The 21,800-nt window shown below is 40.8% G+C and overlaps 1 protein-coding gene across 1 annotated transcript in view; it reads left to right on the forward strand.

The window, feature by feature from the left end:
- Nucleotides 1–21,800, forward strand: part of SLX4IP (SLX4 interacting protein) — a 233,498-nt gene that overhangs the window by 20,453 nt on the left and 191,245 nt on the right. Inside the window, exons 3-4 of the mRNA XM_055426705.2 lie at nucleotides 3,734–3,825; nucleotides 5,039–5,094. Coding sequence (XP_055282680.2) covers nucleotides 5,068–5,094 — 27 coding nt within the window. The 5' untranslated portion in view covers nucleotides 3,734–3,825; nucleotides 5,039–5,067. The remainder of the gene's footprint in view (nucleotides 1–3,733; nucleotides 3,826–5,038; nucleotides 5,095–21,800) is intronic.

Consider the following 21,800-nt stretch of genomic DNA (forward strand, 5'->3'; position numbering starts at 1 on the left):
CTTTTGAACCTCCCTCCCATCTCCACCCCATCCCACCCCTCTAGGTTGATACAGAGCCCCTGTTTGAGCTTCCTTAGCCTACAGCAGATTCCCGTTGGCTATCTAGTTTACATGTGGTGACGTAAGTTTCCGTGTTACTCTCCCCACACATCTCACCTCTCCTCCCCTCTCCCCATGTCCATAGGTCTGTTCTCTATGTCTGCTTCTCCACTGCTGCCCTGAAAATAAATTCTTCAGAACCGTTTTTCTAGATTCCATTTATATGCATTAGAATATGATATTCATCGTTCTCAGAAGCTCCTTTTAAAAAATATTTATTGATGTAATATCGTCTATCCTGCTGATATCAGTGAAAGCTTCTTTCTCCTGGCGTAGTCTGGGTTTCAGCCAAGTAGTTTTTTTTCTGTTTTACTTTCTTTCATAATAGAGTTTTTCCTCACATGGTAGATGATTTGTTGTTGTTTATGTGTGTGTATTTGGGAGTGGGACACTAGGAAATGGAAGTTAGTTCTGCACACAGATGTGGGCTTTGTGGGTGTGGGCTTCACTTTAGAACCATCTCTCTTGACTGTTTTCTCGGTGAACCCCTGATGTCAGTACTTTTAGATCCAGTTCCCTGAAAGAGGAGGTATCAGTCTCCTATTTGGAGACTAAGGCAGAATAGAGGGGTGTGTTAGTCAAGCTTCTCCAGAACCAATAGAAGATATAAATGCACACACATGTATGTATATATGCATGTGTTTATTAAAGGAATTGGCTCATGAAATTTTGGAGGCTGAGAAGTCCTAAGATACACTGTTTGTAAGCTGGGGACCCAGAAAAACCAGTAGTGTGATTCAGTCCAAGTCCAAAGGCTCAAGAACCAGGAGTGCTAATGTCCAAGGGCAGGAGAAGATGGATGTCCCAAATCAGAGAGATCTTGAATTTGCTCTTCCTTTACCTTTTTGTTCTATTTTGACCCTCAATGGATTGAATGATGCCCACCCACATGGGGGAGGGTCATCTGCTTTACTCAGTTCATAAATTCAAATGCTAATCTCTTCCAGAAGCACCCTCACAGACATAATGTCTGACATAATGTCTGTTAGTTATCTGGGCATCCCTTAGCCCAAACAAGTTGACAGTTAACTATCACAAGGGGCATGTGAACTGCCCATGAATTTCTCTTTTTTTCAGTAGGATACTCCCCACTATATGCTGCACCTGGTATTTTCCAGACCAGAGATCCTCTGCCTTACTTTCTCCAGAAAATAATTCTCTAGGCTTCTGCAGGGTGAAAAGAGCAGTTGCCTGGCTGTGCTCAGTAAAAGGTTTAAGAATTCAATTCCTTTTTATTGCCAAATAATATTCCATTGTATGTATATATCATATTTTGTTAAGCATATAGCGATATAAGTTTACCTCAGAGAACAAGAAAAATCTCAATTATTGCGTTATGTTTACCCATCCATCATTTGATGGGCATTTGTGTTCTTCCCACTTTTTTGGTTATTATGAATAATGCTGCTATCAACATTCAGTTCAGTTCAGTAGCTCAGTCGTGTCCGACTCTTTGAGACCCCATGAATCGCAGCATGCCAGGCCTCCCTGTCCATCACCAACTCCCGGAGTTCACTCAAACTCATGTCCACTGAGTCGGTGATGCCATCCAGCCATCTCATCCTCTGTCGTCCCCTTCTCCTCCCGCCCCCAATCCCTCCCAGCATCAGAGTCTTTTCCAGTGAGTCAACTCGTCACATGAGGTGGCCAAAGTATTGGAGTTTCAGCTTTAGCATCAGTCCTTCCAATGAACACCCAGGACTGATCTCCTTTAGAATGACTGGTTGGATCTCCTTGCAGTCCAAGGGACTCTCAAGAGTCTTCTCCAACATAAATGTTTGGACATATGTTTTTTATTTTCCTAGGTACTTATGTAGGAGTGAAAGTGCTGAATCATATGACAACTCCATGTTTACCTTTTTGAAGAATTGCCAAATTATTTTCCAAAGTGGTTCTAACGTCTTACATTTCTCACCAACTATGTATGAGAGTTCTAATCAATCCATGTCTTTGTCAACACTGTTATTGTTTGTTTTTGTATTTTAGCCATCTTAGTGGGTGAAAAGTGGTATATCATTGTTGTTTTGATTTGTATTTCCTCAACAACTAGTGATTTTGAGCTTATTATTTGTGCTTATAAGGCCCTTTGTGTATCTTCTTTGGAGAAATGTCTTCAAATATTTGGTCCATTTTAAAATTGGGTTATTCATCTTTTTATTGTTGTTCTAAGTGTTCTTCATGTTTTATGGACATGAGTCCCTTACTTGAGATGTGACTTGCAGATATTTTCTCCCATTCTGTGAGTTTTCTTTTCAAGTTCTTGATAGTGTCCTTTAAAGCACTCAAGTTTTAAATTTTTATGAAATCTGATTTAATGTTTTTTTTTTTTTTCTTTCATGACTTGTGTCTTTGGTATGTATCTAAAAAATTATTGCCTTATGCAAGATCAGTGATGCAGTGGTAAAGAGCCTGCATGGCAATGCAGGAGATGCAGGAGACAAGGGTTTAATCCTGGGTTGGGAAAGCCCCATGGAGGAGGAAATGGCAGCTCACTCCAGTATTCTTGCCTATGAAATTCCACGGACAGAGGGGCCTGGCAGGCTAGAGTCCATAGAGTTACAGAGTTGGATGCGACTGAGCATGCACATATGTAAGGTCATAAAAACGTATGTCCATGTTTTCTTCTAAGAGTTTATAGTTTTAACTCTTAAATTTAGGTCTTTGATCCATTTTGAGTTCATTTTTTATATAGTGGAACATAGGGGTCCAACCTTATTCTTTTGCATGTGGATACTCAGTTGTGACGAACCATTTGTAGTAAGGACTGTTTCCCCATTAAATTGTCATGGTACATGGGTTAAAAATCAACTGAAGATAAATGTAAGGATCTGTTTTTGAACTTTCAGTTTTATTGAATTGATTTATGTAACTTTTATGCCAATACAGTACCACACTATTTTGATTACTTTGTAGTAAGTTTTCAAATGGGAAAGTATAAATTCTTCAATTTTGTTCTTTTTAAAGATTATTTTTCCTACTACAGATGTCTTATATTTTTATGTGAATTTTAGAATGAGATTATCAGTTTCTATAAGATCAGCTGAGATTTTGATGCAAATTATGTTATAGATGATTTGGGATGTATGGCCATGTTAACAAAATTATTAAATGTTCCAATCTATGAATATAAGATATTTGTCCATTTACTTAAGTTTTAAATTTCTTTCAATCATATTTTATGGTTTTTTTTGTTAAATTTTTTATAAGTATTCTGTCTGACATAATTTTAAACATACTTCTTTTCTTAATTTCCTTTCAGGATTATTCATTGCCAGAATATAGAAATGTAGTTAATTATTTAATATATTTACATCTCATAACCTTAGTTCATATGCTTTGTAATTCTAGTAGTTTTTTTAAAGAAATTCTTTAGGATTTTCTACGTGTTATTTGTGAACAGAGAGTTTTATCTCTTCCTTCCCAGTCCGGATGCCCTTTCTTTGTTTTTCTTGCCTAATTGCCCTGGCTAGTGCCTCTGGTATGATGTTGTGTGGAAGTAGCAAGAGCAGACATCACTGTTTTCCTTCTTGAGGAGAAAGCATTCAGTTGTTCATGATTTAGTATGGTTTTAACCATGGGTTTTTCGTGATGGATTTTCATTTTTTCTCTTTTGGATGCACTGCATGGCTTGCAGGATCGGCGCTCCTTGACCAGTGATTGAATCCCGGCCCTTGGCAGTGAAAGCAGAGAGTTCTAACTACTGGGCCTACAGGGAATTTCCTAGGTGTGAGTTTTTTATAGATGTTCTTTACCAGGTTGATAATACTTCCTTCTATATTCGTAGTGTGTTGGATTTTTTTGACTAAAAACTGTTGGGTTTTGTTATTTATTTCTGAATTTGAGATAATGGTGTGCTTTTTCTTTTATTCTATTAATATAGTAAAGGTGCATGCTCTTCCTTCAGATTTATATCTAGTAAAGAATATAACCATTTCGGGTTCCTGGGTGGCACAGTGGTAAATAATCCACCTGCAATGCAAAGTACAGATTCCATCCCTTGGTTGGGAAGATCCCCTGGAGTAAGAAATGGCAACTCACTCTTATTCTTGCCTGGAAAATTCCACAGACAGAAGAGCCTGGTGGGCTATAGTCCATAGGGTCCCAAAGAGTCGGACATGACTGAGCACCATGACGATGATAGTATATTATACATATTAGTTTTCAGATGTTAGACCGATCTTATATTCCTGAGATAAATGTATTGTGGTCATGATATATAATCATTTTTATATGTTGCTCGCTTTGGTTTGTAGTATTTTGTTGAATACTGGCGTGTAGTTTTCCTTTCTTCTGATATTTCTTTTTGGTATTGGTGTGTGTGTATGTTCCAAGTCGCTTCAGTCGTTGAATACTGGCATGTAGATTTCCTTTCTTCTGATATTTCTTTTTGGTATTGGTGTGTGTGTATGTTCCAAGTCGCTTCAGTCGTGTCTGACTCTTTGCAGCCCCATGGACTGTAGCCCTCCAGGCTCCTCTATCCATGGGATTCTCCAGGCAAGAATACTGGAGTGGGTTGCCATGCCTTCCTCCAGGGAATCTTCCCAACCCAGGGATCGAACCTACATCTCCTGCACTGGCAGATGGATTCTTTACCACTGAGCCACCTGGGAAGCCCCTTGGTATTGGTATCAGGATGTAACTGGCCTCTTAGAATGATTTGAGAATTTTTCTTATGCTTCTTTTAAAGGGTCTGTGAAGGACTGATATTAATTCTTTAAACATTTGGTACAACACATGTGGGCCTCTGCCTTTCTTTGTCAGCAGATTTTAAATTGCTAATTCAATATAATATTTTTGTTAAGACCAGTTATAAGTGGGCATTCATCTTGTAAAAATACATATTGATATTTGATTCTTTAGCCAACCTTTCTTTGATATAATATCTAAATAGAAAGAAATTTTAATATACCTACTTATAACTTTCTTTTTTTTGTTAAAGGTCTGTAATTATTCTGGAACCAGTAAACCATGGCATCAAAGAAATTTGCTGTTAAAGTAAGTGTTGCTTAATAACTTTCTTTACAATGATTAATCACTTTCTAAAATAACCAAGTCCTGTATTAATTGAAAATAGAAGCCCTGAACTTTTCTTCTGCTTTTTAAATTTGGGAGACCACTGAAAACTTGAAGTTGGTGATTGAAAATTGAAAATGAGAAAATGAATAGTTCATATGGTCATGGCAGTTTGTTGATTAAAGTCTTTTGTAAGAGCCTTTGGGGCTAACTTGGTTCTTAATGTTAAAAATTATGGTTCACGTTGCATGCCCATGACATGATTTTTGATTATGACAAAGCAGGAAAAGAAAAGCGGCAGGCAGCCAGTGCTGCAGCTGAGTGATAGCAGGAGCTAGTTTTGCCTCATTGCCCTCCTTTGTTTTCCTCTCATGAGCATCTCTTCTTTATCTGTTGATGACTGGGTCTGAGACCGTTCCCTGTGAGGGAAGGGTCGCCTGAGAGGGGAAAGAGAGGAGAACTGGTAAATAGTGACTGTGACTGACCCTCCAGCTTGTGCAGCAGGGGTCCTGCCTCCCAGCAGCTACAGATGCAGTCTCCCGGGAGGGACCACCGCAGGAAGGATGCTTTCACATATGCGTGCTCTTTAGGGCAGGTTCTCCATGCTAGTGTTTCATTAAGCAGAAGTTCAAAACGTCAGATCACACGAATTCTAGTGGTTGCTAACCAGATCAGATACCATATAATATTGTAGTCATGTCTTACCTTTTTGAAGTCAGTGCTTGTTTAGATTTACAACATAATTATAAATTTCATCACTTACAATTATTTCTAGTATTTGTATATTCTGTATATAGTGTTTCTTTCTGTGAGAGATTATACGGTGAACTTTCACTGTTTATCTGTCTAGAAATGTAGTTGGTTTCCTCTGGAGAGTAAAGTTTGTTTAGAACTTCAGTTTGCACATCATTTCTCCTCAGCACTTTAAGGTATTTTCCCTTGTCTTCTGAAATCTCTTACTGCAAGTGAGAAATGTTTTAATTATCAGTTGATACTAGAAAACCACTTTAAAATATAGTGACTTGAAACACAAGCCATTTTACTCACTCTCAGGATTCTGGAGGTCACCAGAAAAAAACCGGGCTGGTTTTTCTGTTTGACGTTGACTGGGGCTGCAGTCATCTGGGGCTCGGTGCAGCTGTTGCATCGAAGCTGACGACTCTCGTGGCTGACTGTGCTTGGAACCTCACCCGGGCTGTTCATGTTGCCCTTCAGTTTCCATTCAGCGGCTGCTCAGCGTGGCCTGGGCTTCTCCTAGCTTGGTGGCTGAGTTCTGAGGGATGGCCTCCCAGGGCAAGAGTTGCCGGAAGAACAAAGTGTCATTCGTCCGATCCTTGAAGACCTGGGCTCAGAAGTCTCAGATGCATTCCCTCCACATTCAGTTGGTCAGAGCACTCAGAGATCAGGTCCAGGGAAGACGCAGCTCTTGATGTGAGAAGCAGGTTGTGCTCACAAGGAGGGGAGCCTCTGAGGGTGTATCTGTGGAGACCAGTCAGCTCAGAAATCTACTTGTGATTCCTTTCTCTGTTACCTTGCTTATCAAGCTATCTTGGTTCTCTTTGGTTACTTTTAAGATTTTGTCTTTGTCTTTGATAATCTACAGTTTCCCTGTGAAATCTTGAGATATAGACATTTTTATTTAATCTGGCTCAGGATGCAGTGTACATCTTCATTTGGAACAGTCAAGTCTTTCATCAGTTTTGGGAAATTTTGGCTTTTTTCTCTTCAAGTACTGCTTGTCTCTGTTCTCTTTGTTTTATTCTCAAAAAACCAAGATCATGGCATCTCGTCCCATCACTTCATGGCAAATAGATGAGGGAAACAATGCAAATAGTGACAGACTTTATTTTTTTGGGCTCCAAAATCACTGTGACGGTGACTGCAGCCTTGAAATTAAAAGACGTTTGCTCCTTGGAAGAAGAGCTATCACAAACCTAGACAGTGTATTAAAAAACAGAGACATTTCTTTTCCGCTAAAGGTCAATCTAATCAAAGTTATGGTTTTTCTAGTAGTCATGTATGGATGTGAGAGCTGGCCCATAAAGAAGACTGAGTGCCAAAGAACTGATTGTTTTGAACTGTGGTGTCGGAGAGTCCCTCCGACTGCAAGGAGATCAAACCAGTCAATCCTAAAGGAAATCAACTGTGAATATTCATTGGAAGGACTGATGCTGAAGCTGAAGCTCCAAAACTTTGGCCAAGTGATGCGAAGAGCTGACTCATTAGAAAAGACCCTGATGCTAGGAAAGATTGAAGGCAGGAGAAGGGGACAATGGAGGATGAGACGGTTGGATAGCATCATCAACTCAACTGACATGAGTTTGAGCACACTCCTGGAGATGGTGAAGGAAAGGGAATCCTGGCATGCTGCAGTCCTTGCAAAGAATCAGACATGGCTAAACATCTGAAAGACAGCGATTTTTCTGGAACTCTTAAAACTTGTTGGATAGTCCCGTATAATTGTTTCTTATGTGCTGGAGGGTGATATTAACTCATCCAAGACTGAGCCCTTGCAGGCTCTCTACTCAGAAAAGGACTTAGGCCTCTGACTGTGATCCCTTTGGGCAGACAGTCCTCATCAGGTGCAAAGCTTGGGCCCCAGGTACCTGATTATGCCAGAGTTGGTCTGTTGATTTCCAAAGTATACACACTGTTGTGACAAGTTCTGCTACCAGATTGCTCAGTCTCACAGCTGCACCAGGTGGCGCTAGTGGTAAAGAACCGGCCTGCTTGATCTCCGGGTTGTGAGGATCCTCTGCAGGAGGAAATGGCTACCCACTCCAGTGTTCTTGCTTGGAAAATCCCATGGACAGAGGAGCCTGGTGGGCTGCAGTCCATGGGGTTGCAAAGAGTCACATCTTAGAGACTGAACAATAGCAGCAACAAAATATTTTCAGAATCTTAAAAAAAAAAACTACAAATGAGCATATTTACAAAATTTAAACATACTCATAAACATAGAGGTATTTCCACTGTAACTTACTGTTTGAAATACATGGTGGAAGACCTACAAGCCCGGCCCTGCAGAGCCATGGAGTGGCTTCAAGTGTACTTCTGCTGGAGCCATTGGCACTTTGGTGGTTTTGGACCAGGTTTGTGTTCATTTCAGGGTTTGGGATTCCATCACCTGTGGGCAGTCTGACTTTGTAACTCACAACCAAGTGTGGCACAAGCCTCGCGCTTTCAGTCTTTTCCACTCTTGTTCTCTCTCTTCTCCCTCCCCCTCCCCTTTCTCAGAACCCTGGGTGGGCAGCAGGCTTCAATGCTGCCTCCCTTAGTCAGGGAGCAGAGAGGGTTTTGCGTTTTCATGAAGGCCACAGTTTCTCAGGAGAAAGAAGGAAACGCTCTCTTGAATAGCTTTTATTCCACGAAATTGTGGACAAACTTATCCACACGAACCAGAGTGTATTATATGAAATATCTCCTAATTGAGTATTCATTTCTGTAATATTTCTGTTTCAAGCTTTATATTATGTCTTAAGCTGGTATGAAGAGCTGAAAGTTGAAGTTCTTCACGACTCCTGACTTAACTGGAATCAGTTTATTCCCAACTCCTCTCTCTCCTTTTCTTACCCGCTTTGGACATTAGGATGCCAGCTCTCAGCTATCCTGGCTTCCAGATACTCTGACAACCAGGCTTGAACCTTTCAAAGGCGTGATTATTATTTTTTCCAGCTTGGTTGAATTATCATTGACATAAAACCCTGTGTAAGTTTAAGGTGTACATTGTGTTGGTTTGAGAAACATATAAATTGCAAAATGTTTATTTACCCTAATGTTTAGTTAGCAAACATGTCCTTCACTTAATTACTGTTTTCTTGTTACGGTGACAGCATTGGAGCTTTACTCTAAGTATACAGTGCAGTGTTGTTAACTACAGTCGCCAGGGTGTGTATTAGGTCCCTGGAACTTTGTTGTTCTTTAGTCACTAAGTTGTGTCCTAGTCTGTTGCGACCCCGTGTACTGTAGCCTGCCTGGCTTCTCTGCTTGGGATTTCCCAGGCAAGCTTATCTTATAACTGAAAGTTTCTACCCTTAAACCAGTATCACCTCATTTACCCCACCCCCTCAAGCCCTTGCCACCACCACTCTACTCTGTTTCTGTGAATTCAAAATTTAGAGATTCCACATATAAGTGAAATCATACAGTATTTGTCTTTCTCTAAGTTATTGCACTTAGCATAATGTCCTCAGAGTCTGTGTTGTTGCAAATGGCAGAATTTTCTTCTTTTCTATGGCTGAATAATATTCCACTGTATGCATATACATTTTCTTTATTCATTTGTCCATGAATGGACATTTAGGTTGTTTCCATGTCTTCACTGTTGTGAATAATGATGCAGTGAACCCAGGAGTGCAAATCTCTCTTCAAGACAGTGATTTCATCAACATTGTTAATAGGCTATCAGTTCAGTTCAGTCTCTCAGTCACGTCTGACTCTTTGGGACCCCATGAATCACAGCACGCCAGGCCTCCCTGTCCATCACCAAATCCCGGAGTTCACTCAAACTCATGTCCATCGAGTCGGTGATGCCATCCAGCCATCTCATTCTCTGTCATCCCTGTCTCCTCCCACCCCCAATCCCTCCCAGCATCAGAGTCTTTTCCAGTGAGTCAGCTCTTCGTATGAGGTGGCCAAAGTATTGGAGTTTCAGCTTTAGCATCAGTCCTCCAAAGAACACCCAGGATCGATCTCCTTTAGAATGGACTGGTTGGACCTCCTTGCAGTCCAAGAGACTCTCAAGAGTCTTCTCCAGCACCACAGTTCAAAAGCATCAATTCTTCGGCGATCAGCTTTCTTCACAGTCCAACTCTCACATCCATACATGACCATGGGAAAAACCATAACCTTGACTAGATGGACCTTGGTTGGCAAAGTAATATCTCTGCTTTTTAATATGCTATCTAGGTTGGTCATAACTTTCCTTCCAAGGAGTAAGTGTCTTTTAATTTCCTGGCTATACCCCAATACAAAATAAAAAGTTAAAAATAAAAATAGTAGTGATAGAAAGATAGCTATTTCATATTTCATATCCTTCAGCTACAATCCCTGGAGGGGGATTGCTGGATCATATGGTGGTTTTACTTAAAAATTTTTGAGGAACCTCTGTTTTCCGTAGTTGTGTCACCAATTTACATTCCCGCCAACCGTGTACCAGGACTCCCTTCTCTCCACATTCTCACCAGCATTTGTCTTTCTTCATAATAGCTACAATAGCTTGTGTGGTTATAGCTCATTGTGGTTTTTATTTGCCTTTCCAAAGAAAGGATATCGACTAATACTGTTAAGGATTTATTAATTTTATTAGTCCTTTCAGAGAACCAACTTTTGGCTTTGATTTTTTTTTTTTCCCCTGCAGGGTACTTGTTTTCTGTTTTATTGATCTCTTTATTATTTCCTTCCTTCTATATTCTTTGAGTAAATTTGTCCTTTTTTAGCTTCTTAAGGTGGAAGTTTAAACCATTGATTTTGAACCTTTCTTTTTTTTCTAATATACGCACTTCAGTTCAGTTTCAATTCAGTCGCTCAGTCGTGTCTGACTCTTTGCGACCCCATGAATCATAGCACGCCAGGCCTCCCTGTCCATCACCAAATTCCGGAGTTCACTCAAACTCATGTCCATCAAGTTGGTGATGCCATCCAGCCATCTCATTCTCTGTTGTCCCCTTCTCCTCCTGCACCCAATCCTTCCCAGCATGAGAGTCTTTTCCAGTGAGTCAGCTTGTTGCATGAGGTGGCCAAAGTATTGGAGTTTCAGCTTTAGCATCAGTCCTTCCAATGAACACCCAGGATTGATCTCCTATACACTTAAAACTATAAATTTCTAAGCACCTACTTCAGTTCAGTCGTTCAGTCATGTCCAGCTTTTTGTGACCCATGGACTGCAGCACACCAGGCCTCCCTGTCTATCACCAACTCCCAGAGTTTGCTCAAACTCATGTTGATCGAGCCAGTAATGCCATCCAACCATCTCATCCTCTGTCGTCACCTTCTCCTCCCACCTTCAATCTTTCCCAGCATCAGGGTCTTTTCCATTGAGTCAGTTCTTTGCATCAGGTGGCCAAAATGTTGGAGTTTCAGCATCCATCTTTCCAATGAATATTCAGGACTGATTTCCTTGAGGGTGGACTGGTTGGATCTCCTTGCAGTCCAAGGGACTCACAAGAGTCTTCTCCAACACCACAGTTCAAAAGCATCAATTCTTCGGTGCTCAACTTTTGTTATAGTCCAACTCTGACATCCATCCATGACTACTGGAAAAACCATATTTTTTATTAGACTGACCTTTGTCAGCAAAGTAATATCTATGCTTTTTAATATGCTGTGTAGGTTAGTCATAGATTTTCTTCCAAGGAGCAAGCATCTTTTAATTTCACAGCTACAGTCACCATCTGCAGTGATTTTGGAGACCCCCAAAATAAAGTCTGTCACTGTTTCCATTCTTTCCCCATCTATTTGCCATGAAGTGATGGGATCAGATGCCATGATCTTCATTTTTTGAATGTTGAATTTTAGCCAACTTTTGCACTCTCCTCTTTCACTTTCATCAAGAGGCTCTTTAGCTCTTCTTCACTTTCTGCCATAAGGGTGGTGTCATCTGCGTATCTGAGGTTATTGATATTTTTCCAGTCAGTCTTGATTCCAGTTTGTGCTTCATCCAGCCTGGCATTTTGCATGATGTACTCTGCATATAAGTTGAATAAGCAGGGTGACAATATACAGCCTTGATGTACTCCTTTCCTGATTTGGAACCAGTCTGTTGTTCCTGTCCAGTTTAACTGTTGCTTCTTGACCTGCATACAGATTTCTCAGAGGGCAGGTCAGGTGGTTCGGTATTCCCATCTCTTTCCGAATGTTCCACAGTTTGTTGTGATCCACACAGTCAAAGGCTTTGGCATAGTATAAAGCAGAAGTAGATGTTTTTCTGGAAGTCTTTTGCCTTTTCGATGGTTCAACAGATGTTGGCCATCTGATCTCTGGTTCCTCTGCCTTTTCTAAATCCATCTTTCACATCTGGAAGTTAATGGTTCACGTACTGTTAAAGCCTGGCTTGGAGGATTTTGAGCCTTACTTTACTAGCATGTGAGATGAGTGCAGCTGTGTGGTATTTTGAACATACTTTGGCATTGCCTTTCTTTGGGATTGGAATGAAAGCTGACCTTTTCCAGTCCTGTGGCCACTGCTGAGTTTTACAGATTTGCTGGCATATTGAGTGCAGCACTTTCACAGTGTCATCTTTTAGGATTTGAAATAGCTCCACTGGAATTCCATCACCTCCACTAGCTTTGTTCACAGTGATGCTTCCTAAGGCCCACTTGACGTCGCATTCCAGGATGTCTGGCTCAAGGTGAGTGATCACACCATCGTGGTCTGGGTCATGAAGATCTTTTTTGTACTATTCTTCTGTGTATTCTTGCCACTTCTTCTCAGTATCTTCTGCTTCTGTTAGGTGCATACCATTTCTGTCCTTTATCGAACCCATCTTTGCATGAAATGTTCCCTTGGTATCTCTAATTTTCTTGAAGAGATCTCCAGTCTTTCCCATTCTGGTGTTTTCCTCTGTTTCTTTGCACTGATCACTGAGGAAGGCTTTCTCATCTCTCCTTGCTATTCTTTGGAACTCTGCATTCAAATGGGTATATCTTTCCTTTTCTCCTTTGCTTCTCTTCTTTTCACAGCTATTTGTAAGTCCTCCTTAGACAACCGTTTTGCCTTTTTGCATTTCTTTTCCATGGGGGTGGTCTTCATCCCTGCCTCCTGTACAATGGCATGAACCTCTGTCCATAGTTCTTCAGGGACTCAGTCTGTCAGGTCTGATCCCTTAAATCTACTTGTCACTTCCATTTGTTAAACACCTGCTTGCATCTGTATGTCAAACTTGTACTTATTTGTATCTGTTTGCTTTCATAAAGAGGCAGTTCAAGTAGAAATTTTGCTTTGATTCATATCAAAATATTTTCTAATTTTCATATTGATTCATTTTTGATTAAAGGGTTATTCAGGTGTGTAGCTTCTAAGTATTTGGAAATTTTTCAAAAATCATTTTGTTATAGGTGTTTTGTATAATTCCTCTATTTTGGTTAGTATTCTATAAACAGTTGAATAATCTGATGGTTGTTATGTACATTAAACTATGTATCTGACTCATGTCAAGTTTGTTAAATGTGTTGTATAAATTTGCTATGTGTTTACTGTATGTTGTCTACTTGTTTAATCAGTTGAGAGTGCTGTGTTAAAATTTCCAACTGTGATTTTAGATTTGTATATTTGTTGTTTTGTTGATATTTACTTTGGATATCTTGGGGGCTTCCCTGGTGACTCAGTGGTAAAGAATCCGCCTGCCAGTGCAGGAGATACGGGTTTGATCCCTGGGTGAGGAAGATCACCTGGAGAAGGGAATGTCAACCCATTCCAGTGTCCTTGCCTGGAGGACAGAGGAGCCTGGCAGGCTATAGTCCATGGGGCCAGAAAGAGTCAGACACAACTGAGCAACTAAACAACAGCATTATCTTGAGGCTGTATTAATAGATATATACAAATTTATCATTGCTTTTTCTGTTGAATAGAATCTTTAATCAATATGAAATATCCCTTTTTTATTTCTAGTCATAGTTACCCTAAAGTCTACTTGCCTGATATTAGTAGGGCCCGCATTTGGCTATTCTCCAACCAAATAGCTGGGATCCCACTGGATTCCTGAAGCCCAGTAGTCATTCAGTGCCACCCATGTAAGGAAAGTTTTTAATCAGCATTTTCTTGTCTGTTCTTAATTATGAATGGACAAAAAATACCACCATTGATTTAAGGATGACTTGAGAAACAGAGTTCCAAAGAATCGCAAGGAGAGATGAGAAAGCCTTCCCCAGCGAAATAGAGGATGGGAAAGACTAGAGATCTCTCCCCAAAAATTATAGATACCAAGGGAACATTTCATGCAAAGATGGGCTCGATAAAGGACAGGAATGGTATGGACCTAAAAGAAGCAGAAGATATTAAGAAGAGGTGCCAAGAATACACAGAAGAACTGTATAAAAAAGATTTTCACGACTCAGATAATCGCAAAGGTGTGATCACTCACACTCACCTAGAGCCAGACATCCTGTAATGTGAAGTCAGGTGGGCCTTAGGAAGCATCACTACGAACAAAGCTAGTGGAGATGATGGAATTCCAATTGAGCTATTTCAAAACCTGAAAAATGATGCTGTGAAAATGCTGCACTCAATGTGCCAGCAAATTTGGAAAACTCAGCAGTGGCCACAGGACTGGAAAAGGTCAGTTTTCATTCCAATCCCAAAGAAAGGCAATACCAAAGAATGCTTGAACTACCATACAATTGCACTCATCTCACACACTAGTAAAGTAATGCTCAAAATTCTCTAAGCCAGGCTTCAGCAATATATGATCTGTGGACTTGCAGATGTTCAAGCAGGTTTTAGAAAAGGCAGGGGAACCAGAGATCAAATTGCCAACATCTGCTGGATCATTGAAAAAACAAGAGAGTTCCAGAAAAACATCTATTTCTGCTTTATTGGCTATGCCAAAGCTTTTGACTGTGTGGATCACAATAAACTGTGGAAAATTCTGAAAGAAATGGGAATACCAGACCACCTGACCTGCCTCTTGAGAAATCTGTATGCAGGTGAGGAAGCAACAGTTTGAACTGGACATAGAACAACAGACAGGTTCCAAATAGGGGTATGTCAAGGCTGTATATTGTCACCCTGCTTATTTAACTTACATGCAGAGTACATCATCAGAAACGCTGGGCTGGAAGAAGTACAAGCTGGAATCAAGATTTCCAGGAGAAATATCAATAACTTCAGATGACGCCACCCTTACGGCAGAAAGTGAAGAACTAAAGAGCCTCTTGATGAAAGTGAAAGAAGAGAGTAAAAAAGTTGGCTTAAAGCTCAACATTCAGAAAACTAAGATCATGGCCTCCAGTCCCATCACTTCATGGCAAATTGATGGGAAACAGTGGCTGACTTTACTTTTCTGGACTCCAAAATGAATGCGGATGGTGATTGCAGCCATGAAATTAAAAGACATTTGCTCCTTGGAAGGAAAGTTATGACCAACCTGGATAGCATATTAAAAAGCAGAGACATTACTTTGCCAACAAAGGTCCGTCTAGTCAAGGCTATGGTTTTTCCAGTGGTCATGTATGATTGTGAAAGTTGGACTATAAAGAAGGCTGAGCACCAAAGAATTGATGCTTTTGAGCTGTGGTGTTGGAGAAGACTCTTGAGAGTCCCTTGGACTGCAAGGAGATCCAACCAGTCCATCCTAAATGATATCAGTCCTGGGTGTTCATTGAAGGGACTGATGTTGAAGCTGAAACTCCAATACTTCCGCCACCTGATGCGAAGAGCTGTCTCATTGAAAAGACCCTGATGCAGGGAAAGATTGAGGGCAGGAGGAGAAGGGGACAATAGAGGATGAGATGGTTGGATGGCATCAGTAACTCAACAGACATGAGTTTTGGTAAACTCTGGGAGTTGGTGATGGACAGGGAGGCCTAGTGTGCTGCGGTTCATGGGGTCGCAAAGACGACTGAATGACTGAACTGAACTGAGAAACAAAACTGAGAAAGGGGAAAAAAAGCAAATGAACAAATTTGGAGGGGTAGGCTGATTCTAGTGAGTATGAAAAGACTTTGAAAATCTTTAAAATTAGTATCTTCAGAGCAAAAAAGGAGACTGTTATAACTATCTAACAAGTTCTAACAATAAGCATGTTATAAATAAGGGAAATTCCCCCCAAAAGGTAAGAGCTCTTATAAATTGAAGATACAGTAGAAATAATAATTTAGTAGTATATGGGACAATAGATAAGAAATATCTGCCCCAAAAGTAGAACAGACAGATAATAGATTAAAAAAAATAGGAATATACCATGGGAACTTATTTGGTGGTCCAGTGATTAAAACTCTGAGCTTCTACTGCATGGAGCATGGTTCGACCCCTGGTCGGGAAACTAAGGGCCCACATGCCATGTGGCCAAAAAAAAAGCGGGGGCTGGGGGGGAGGATAGCACAAAAACATTGAAAATTAGAGAGAGGTACAGTCTTAGAATGAAAAATTGGCATTCTGGAAAGGAAAACATATGATAGAGAAGAAAATTATGAAGAAATAATACAATAAAATTGCTAGAAATGATGGCACATTGTTACTATTTGAAAGTTTCTGTGAGTGGACACCTAAAAAAAGCAATGAAAACAAGTTGTACTTAGGCATATTGTGCTAAAATTTCAGAATATTGGGAACTGAGAGAAGATCCTGAAAGAAAAACAGGTCACATGCCGAAGATCGGATTCAGAGCAGCCGGAGCTGGACAGTGAAACAGGGGCTTCGATATTCTGAAGATGATGGCTTCCAACCCTGAATTCTTCTCTCAGCCCAGCTATAGATCACATGGTCAGCTGGAATAGAAGTGTTTTCAGACTTGCAAAGACTAAAAAAAAAGCCCTTCTAATGAACTCTATTTTAGGAAGGATGTGATTTTCCCAAATGAGGATGTGAACAGAGAAAGGGTAAGATATGGGGTCTCGGAAATAGATAATCTAACAGGTGAGGGTCTCAGCAAATCCCATGATGATCAGCTATGTCTCATGCTTGGAAAGTAATGTTTGGAGCAGGACAGATGGTTCCATGGACAATATCCCCAACAAAAAATGAAATGAATAAAATACCACATGTATTTAAATGTATCGAGAGTTTTTGTAGGCCTGTCAGAGAGTGTGGGAATGCTTTAGTGCTAGAAATGTGGGAAACTAAAGAAAAGGAAAGGGACGTAACCCTTCATTCTAAGCAAGCGAAAGACTATACAGAATAGAAAAGTAAGTATAGGATACTACATTCCTCAGCTTTGAACATTTCCTTTGTTGTGATCTCCAAATTTTGGAAGGCTGGCAGAGGAGATGTGTGAGAGGGTGGGTTGTAAGCATTGTGTTTTCGTTTTCCACAGATAGTGTTTACATTTGAAATAATAAGAGGTTATAGTATAAACAAAATATCTAGAACTATTTAGTAAATACCAGATGAAATGTCGTTTTCAGTGTGGTTGCTCCTGGGGAGTGAGAGTTGGGGTGGGGGTGGAGGCAGGACAGGGCAGAAGAGCCCTGTTTTTTATATTTCATTTTAATCTATGTATATAAGTTGCTATGATCAAAAATCAAATGAATAAATGTAAGTTTAAAAGAATTAACCTATGCAGATTTTCATGTTGATGCATTTACTTTTGACCCTTAGGGTTGAAAAATACCTGGATAGAACATGATTTTCCAAGTAACAGAAAACCAGATGAACACCAGTTTGCCACTTGTACCTCAGGTGTTTATTCTTACTCCAAATAGTGTTAATTATCCATGCAGACAGATTATTCTTATTCAAATGAAGAAAGGTGTTCTGACCTTGCTTTGAGAAAGAGGGTTTTTTTTTTTTTTTTAACTGCTGTGACCCTGGCCTTGATCTTTCTTATGACTGCTACCTAGGCTAGAATTCCAGGAAATGGCAGCGGTGTATGAGATGAAAAAAGTCCTTGGAACCACAGCTTTCAGGGTCTCTTGACTTCTGGGCCACTGTAGCTCAGGGCAGTGAAGGCTTTCTTAGCTGAGAGTAGTAGTGGCAGCAGACACATGTCTTCCTGGGGCTCTTCAGTAATCCTAATTCTAGCTCTGCAGCCTCTGCATTATTTTAGGACTTCCATAATTATGAGTTCTTTAGAGAATCACGGGTCAGCAAATTACATCTGACACAGAGGAGCTGCCTGTTTTTGTAAATAAAGTTTTATTGAAACACAGATAGTCCCATAAAAGCACCCTTGCTGATTTTATGCTATAATGGCAGAACTGAATAGTTGCAACGGGAGCCTTGTTGGTGCAGAATCTGAAACATTTATATATTGTATAAGCTGATTTAAGTGTGTAACTGTATCTCTCAAAGCACATCTGAGTCCCTGCCAGCTGGGTTTTAGACGCTCAGTACTCACACCCTGGAGAAGGAAACGGTAACCCACTCCAGCATTCTTGCCTGGAGAATCCCATGGACGGAGAAGCCTGGTAGGCTACAGTCCACGGGGTCGCAAAGAGTTGGACACGACTGAGCGATGGAACGGACTCACACGTGTGTAGTAGCAGCAGCTGAACCGGACCACTTGGGTCTGAACCAGTGCATCCTTCTGTACTGCTTGCATCGTGTCAGAGTAGGCTTTGGGTTAAACTGGCTGCAAGGGCTGGGTAAGTTAGGAAGTTCAGGGCAACGCCGTTTCCTTTGCAAGTGGAAGCAAAAAATAGACATGGACATATAATGTACTCAGAGTTTATTAAGAAGAAAATAAATTTAAATGATAAATTGCTGTTGAAAGTGTCAAATCAACATTCATGGCATCTACCGCTGAAAAGTTGATGGATCCATTCCACTACAGGTGTTTAAAAAACTATGTATTGTCATCCGTTGTAACTCAGACGGTAAAGCGTCTGCCTGCAGTGCGGGAGACCTGGGTTTGATCCCTGGGTTGGGAAGATCCCCTGGAGAAGGAAATGGCAACCCACTCCAGGACTCTTGCCTGGAAAATTCCATGGACGGAGGAGCCTGGTAGGCTGCAGTCCATGGGGTCGCAAAGAGTCGGACACGACTGAGCGACTTCACTTCACTTCATGTAATGTCATCAGGTCTCATTCCCATGCAGTTATAATTACAATCTTGTTTAAAGTTTTCAGCTTTGGTTCCAGCAGAGCAGTACTGTGAAAGGTTCCTACTTCATTGTCTGTCTCTGTTTGTAGATCATTTCCTCTGCTTCCTGCATCTGTTTTCTTGGATTAGTTAGGTATTACACCAAAGTCTAGAATTCTTTGGCTACAAAGCTTGCTCTGCTGTTTCCCCTCCCCACAGCCCACTTTATTGTGGGTGGGAAAATTTTTGTTGGGAGGGTTTGATTAATTAGAAGGGATTTCTGGCTTCCCCAGCATTGGCAGCCTGGGAAGATTAGAGCCTGGCTTAGTGACAGGCCAATCTGTATTTAAGGAAAAACTCGGACCAGCCAGATTTCCCTGGAATGTGGATCTGGCTTTGTCTTCTTCCACAGGGAGTGTGTAATGACTGCCTCCTCCTCCTTCCCACCCACTCCAGGAGACCTGAAGCTTTTACTTTTGTTGATAGTTGTCTACTTTTTATTTGGCAGAGGGGGGCGGGGAGAGAAGGGGTGTGGTGTGTTAGACTTATGGTTTAGGAAGGCTGAGGTATTTTCTAAATCTAAAAGTAACAGATTTACGATTTTATTAATGTTAGCACGGAGAGGAGAGATTTTTACGTTTAAAAAAGTCTCCTTGCATCTTTACTATCCGTGTTTTTCTTTCCACTCCTTTGTAGCAATTATAGTTTTATGTTCCCCTCTAAATTTCAATTAACCTTAATCTCTGCATTCCTAAGAACAACTACAAAAAGAGAAATATGTCCAAGAATTGACAGTAGTTTTCCCTTTATAGTAAAAGTGTAGAGCAACTCTTTGAACTTCCAGAGAGAGAAAGTTTATGAATAGCAAATAGCAAATGGGCTTTTGTCTTGCTGGTTTGCCTCAATGAATAACTTAAATTCTGTGTCCTAGGTTTTTCAGTTACCTAAAGGGGAAACCTGTATGCAGGTCAGGTAGCAACAGTTAGAACTGGACATGGAACAACAGACTGATTCCAAATAGGAAAAGGTGTACGTCAAGGTTGTATATTGTCACCTTGCTTATTTAACTTATATGCAGAGTACATCATGAGGAACGCTGGGCTGGAAGAAGCACAAGCTGGAATCAAGATTGCTGGGAGAAATATCAATAACCTCAGATATGCAGATGACACTACCCTTATGGCAGAAAGTGAAGAGGAACTCAAAAGCCTCTTGATGAAAGTGAAAGAGGAGAGTGAAAAGGTTGGCTTGAAGCTCAACATTCAGAAAACAAAGATCATGGCATCTGGTCCCATCACTTCATGGGAAATAGATGGGGAAACAGTGGAAACAGTGTCAGACTTTGTTTTTTTGGGCTCCAAAATCACTGCAGATGCTGATTGCAGTCATGAAATTAAAAGACGCTTGCTCCTTGGAAGGAAAGTTATGACCAACCTTGATAGTATATTAAAAAGCAGAGACATTACTTTGCCAACCAAGGTCCGTCTAGTCAAGGCAATGGTTTTTCCCGTGGTCATGTATGGATGTGAGAGTTGGACTGTGAAGAAGGCTGATCGCAGAAGAATCGATGCTTTTGAACTGTGGTGTTGGAGAAGACTCTTGAGAGTCCCTTATACTGCAAGGAGATCCAACCAGTCCATTCTAAAGGAGATCAGTCCTGGATGTTCATTGGAGGGACTGATGCTAAAGCTGAAACTGCAATACTTTGGCCACCTCATGCGACGAGTTGACTCACTGGAAAAGACTCTGATGCTGGGAAAGGTTGGGGGCGGGAGGAGAAGGGGACGACGGAGAATGAGATGGCTGGATGGCATCACCGACTCTGTGGACATGAGTTTGAGTGTACTCCGGGAGTTGGTGATGGACAGGGAGGCCTGGCGTGCTGTGATTCATGGGGTCGCGGAGAGTCGGACACGACTGAGCGACTGAACTGAACTGAACTGAAAGGGGAGTGCAGTGCTTTGTCATCAGTACTCAATTTAGAAAAAGTTATACTGATTTTACGTATTGAAAAAAGATTTATGCAAATATTTTCATACTGTTTGAGTTCTAGTTAATGACTGTTAAGTTTTAAGAAAGAATAAAACTGATGTGTTGTAACAAAATAAATCACAGAAATTTTCAATGGTTACTTTTTTCCCCTCAATATTTATTTATTTATTTGGCTGCACTAGATCTTAGTTGTATAGTGTGGGATCTAATTCCCTGACCAGGGATCGAACCTGGGCCCCCTGCAATGAGAGCTGAATCGTGGCCCCTGGACCGTTAAATGGTTACACGTGTGTGTGCTCAGTCACTCAATCATGTCTGACTCTTTGTCGCCCCATAGACTGTAGTGTACCAGGCTTCTCTGTCCATGTAATTTTCCAGGCAAGAATACTGGAATGATTTGGAGTTGCCATTTCCTACTCCACAGGATCTTCCCTACCCAGGGATCCAACCCACATCTTGCATTGCAGGCAGATTCTTTACTACTGTGCCACCTGGGAAGCCCAAATGGTTACATTCTTTACTAGAAAAAAATCTGAAGGAAGAGCATGCAACCTTTATCCTTGAGAATGTTTTTGCAAAGGCATTTGTCTTTGTGAAACTTTTCAAGGTGAAAGAAGTACCTCTGTATTTCTCCCAGTACTTAAACTCTTCATCTTCCAGTTCCTTCTTAATTCTGCCTATTCTTTGGGCAAGCTTGAAGTTCTAAAGACACACAGGATCCCTATGAGTTTGCCTGGTGGAGGGTGACACACAAACTGGCTACAGTTGGCTGCTCTTCCACCCCCACTGCACAGTAACTTGTTCTGTTTCATTGCTCCTGGTGGGAACTCAATGTGTGCTGAGTACTTGATAATCTGGAATAAAATTCATAGACGTTTACCAGCTATCACCCAATTAAATTCTGCCTCAGGCTTTAAGCTTTCAGGGACCATCACATTCCAGTGAGAGCAGTTGTTCTGCGTGTTGATGACTTTGAAACCAAGTTCTTGTTGGATCTGAAATGAAACTTCCAAGTGTTATCT

Source organism: Moschus berezovskii, chromosome 15 (genome assembly GCF_049115385.1).
Source record: "Moschus berezovskii isolate FMDL1 chromosome 15, NW_MosBer_1.0, whole genome shotgun sequence".
Lineage (NCBI taxonomy): Eukaryota > Metazoa > Chordata > Mammalia > Artiodactyla > Moschidae > Moschus > Moschus berezovskii.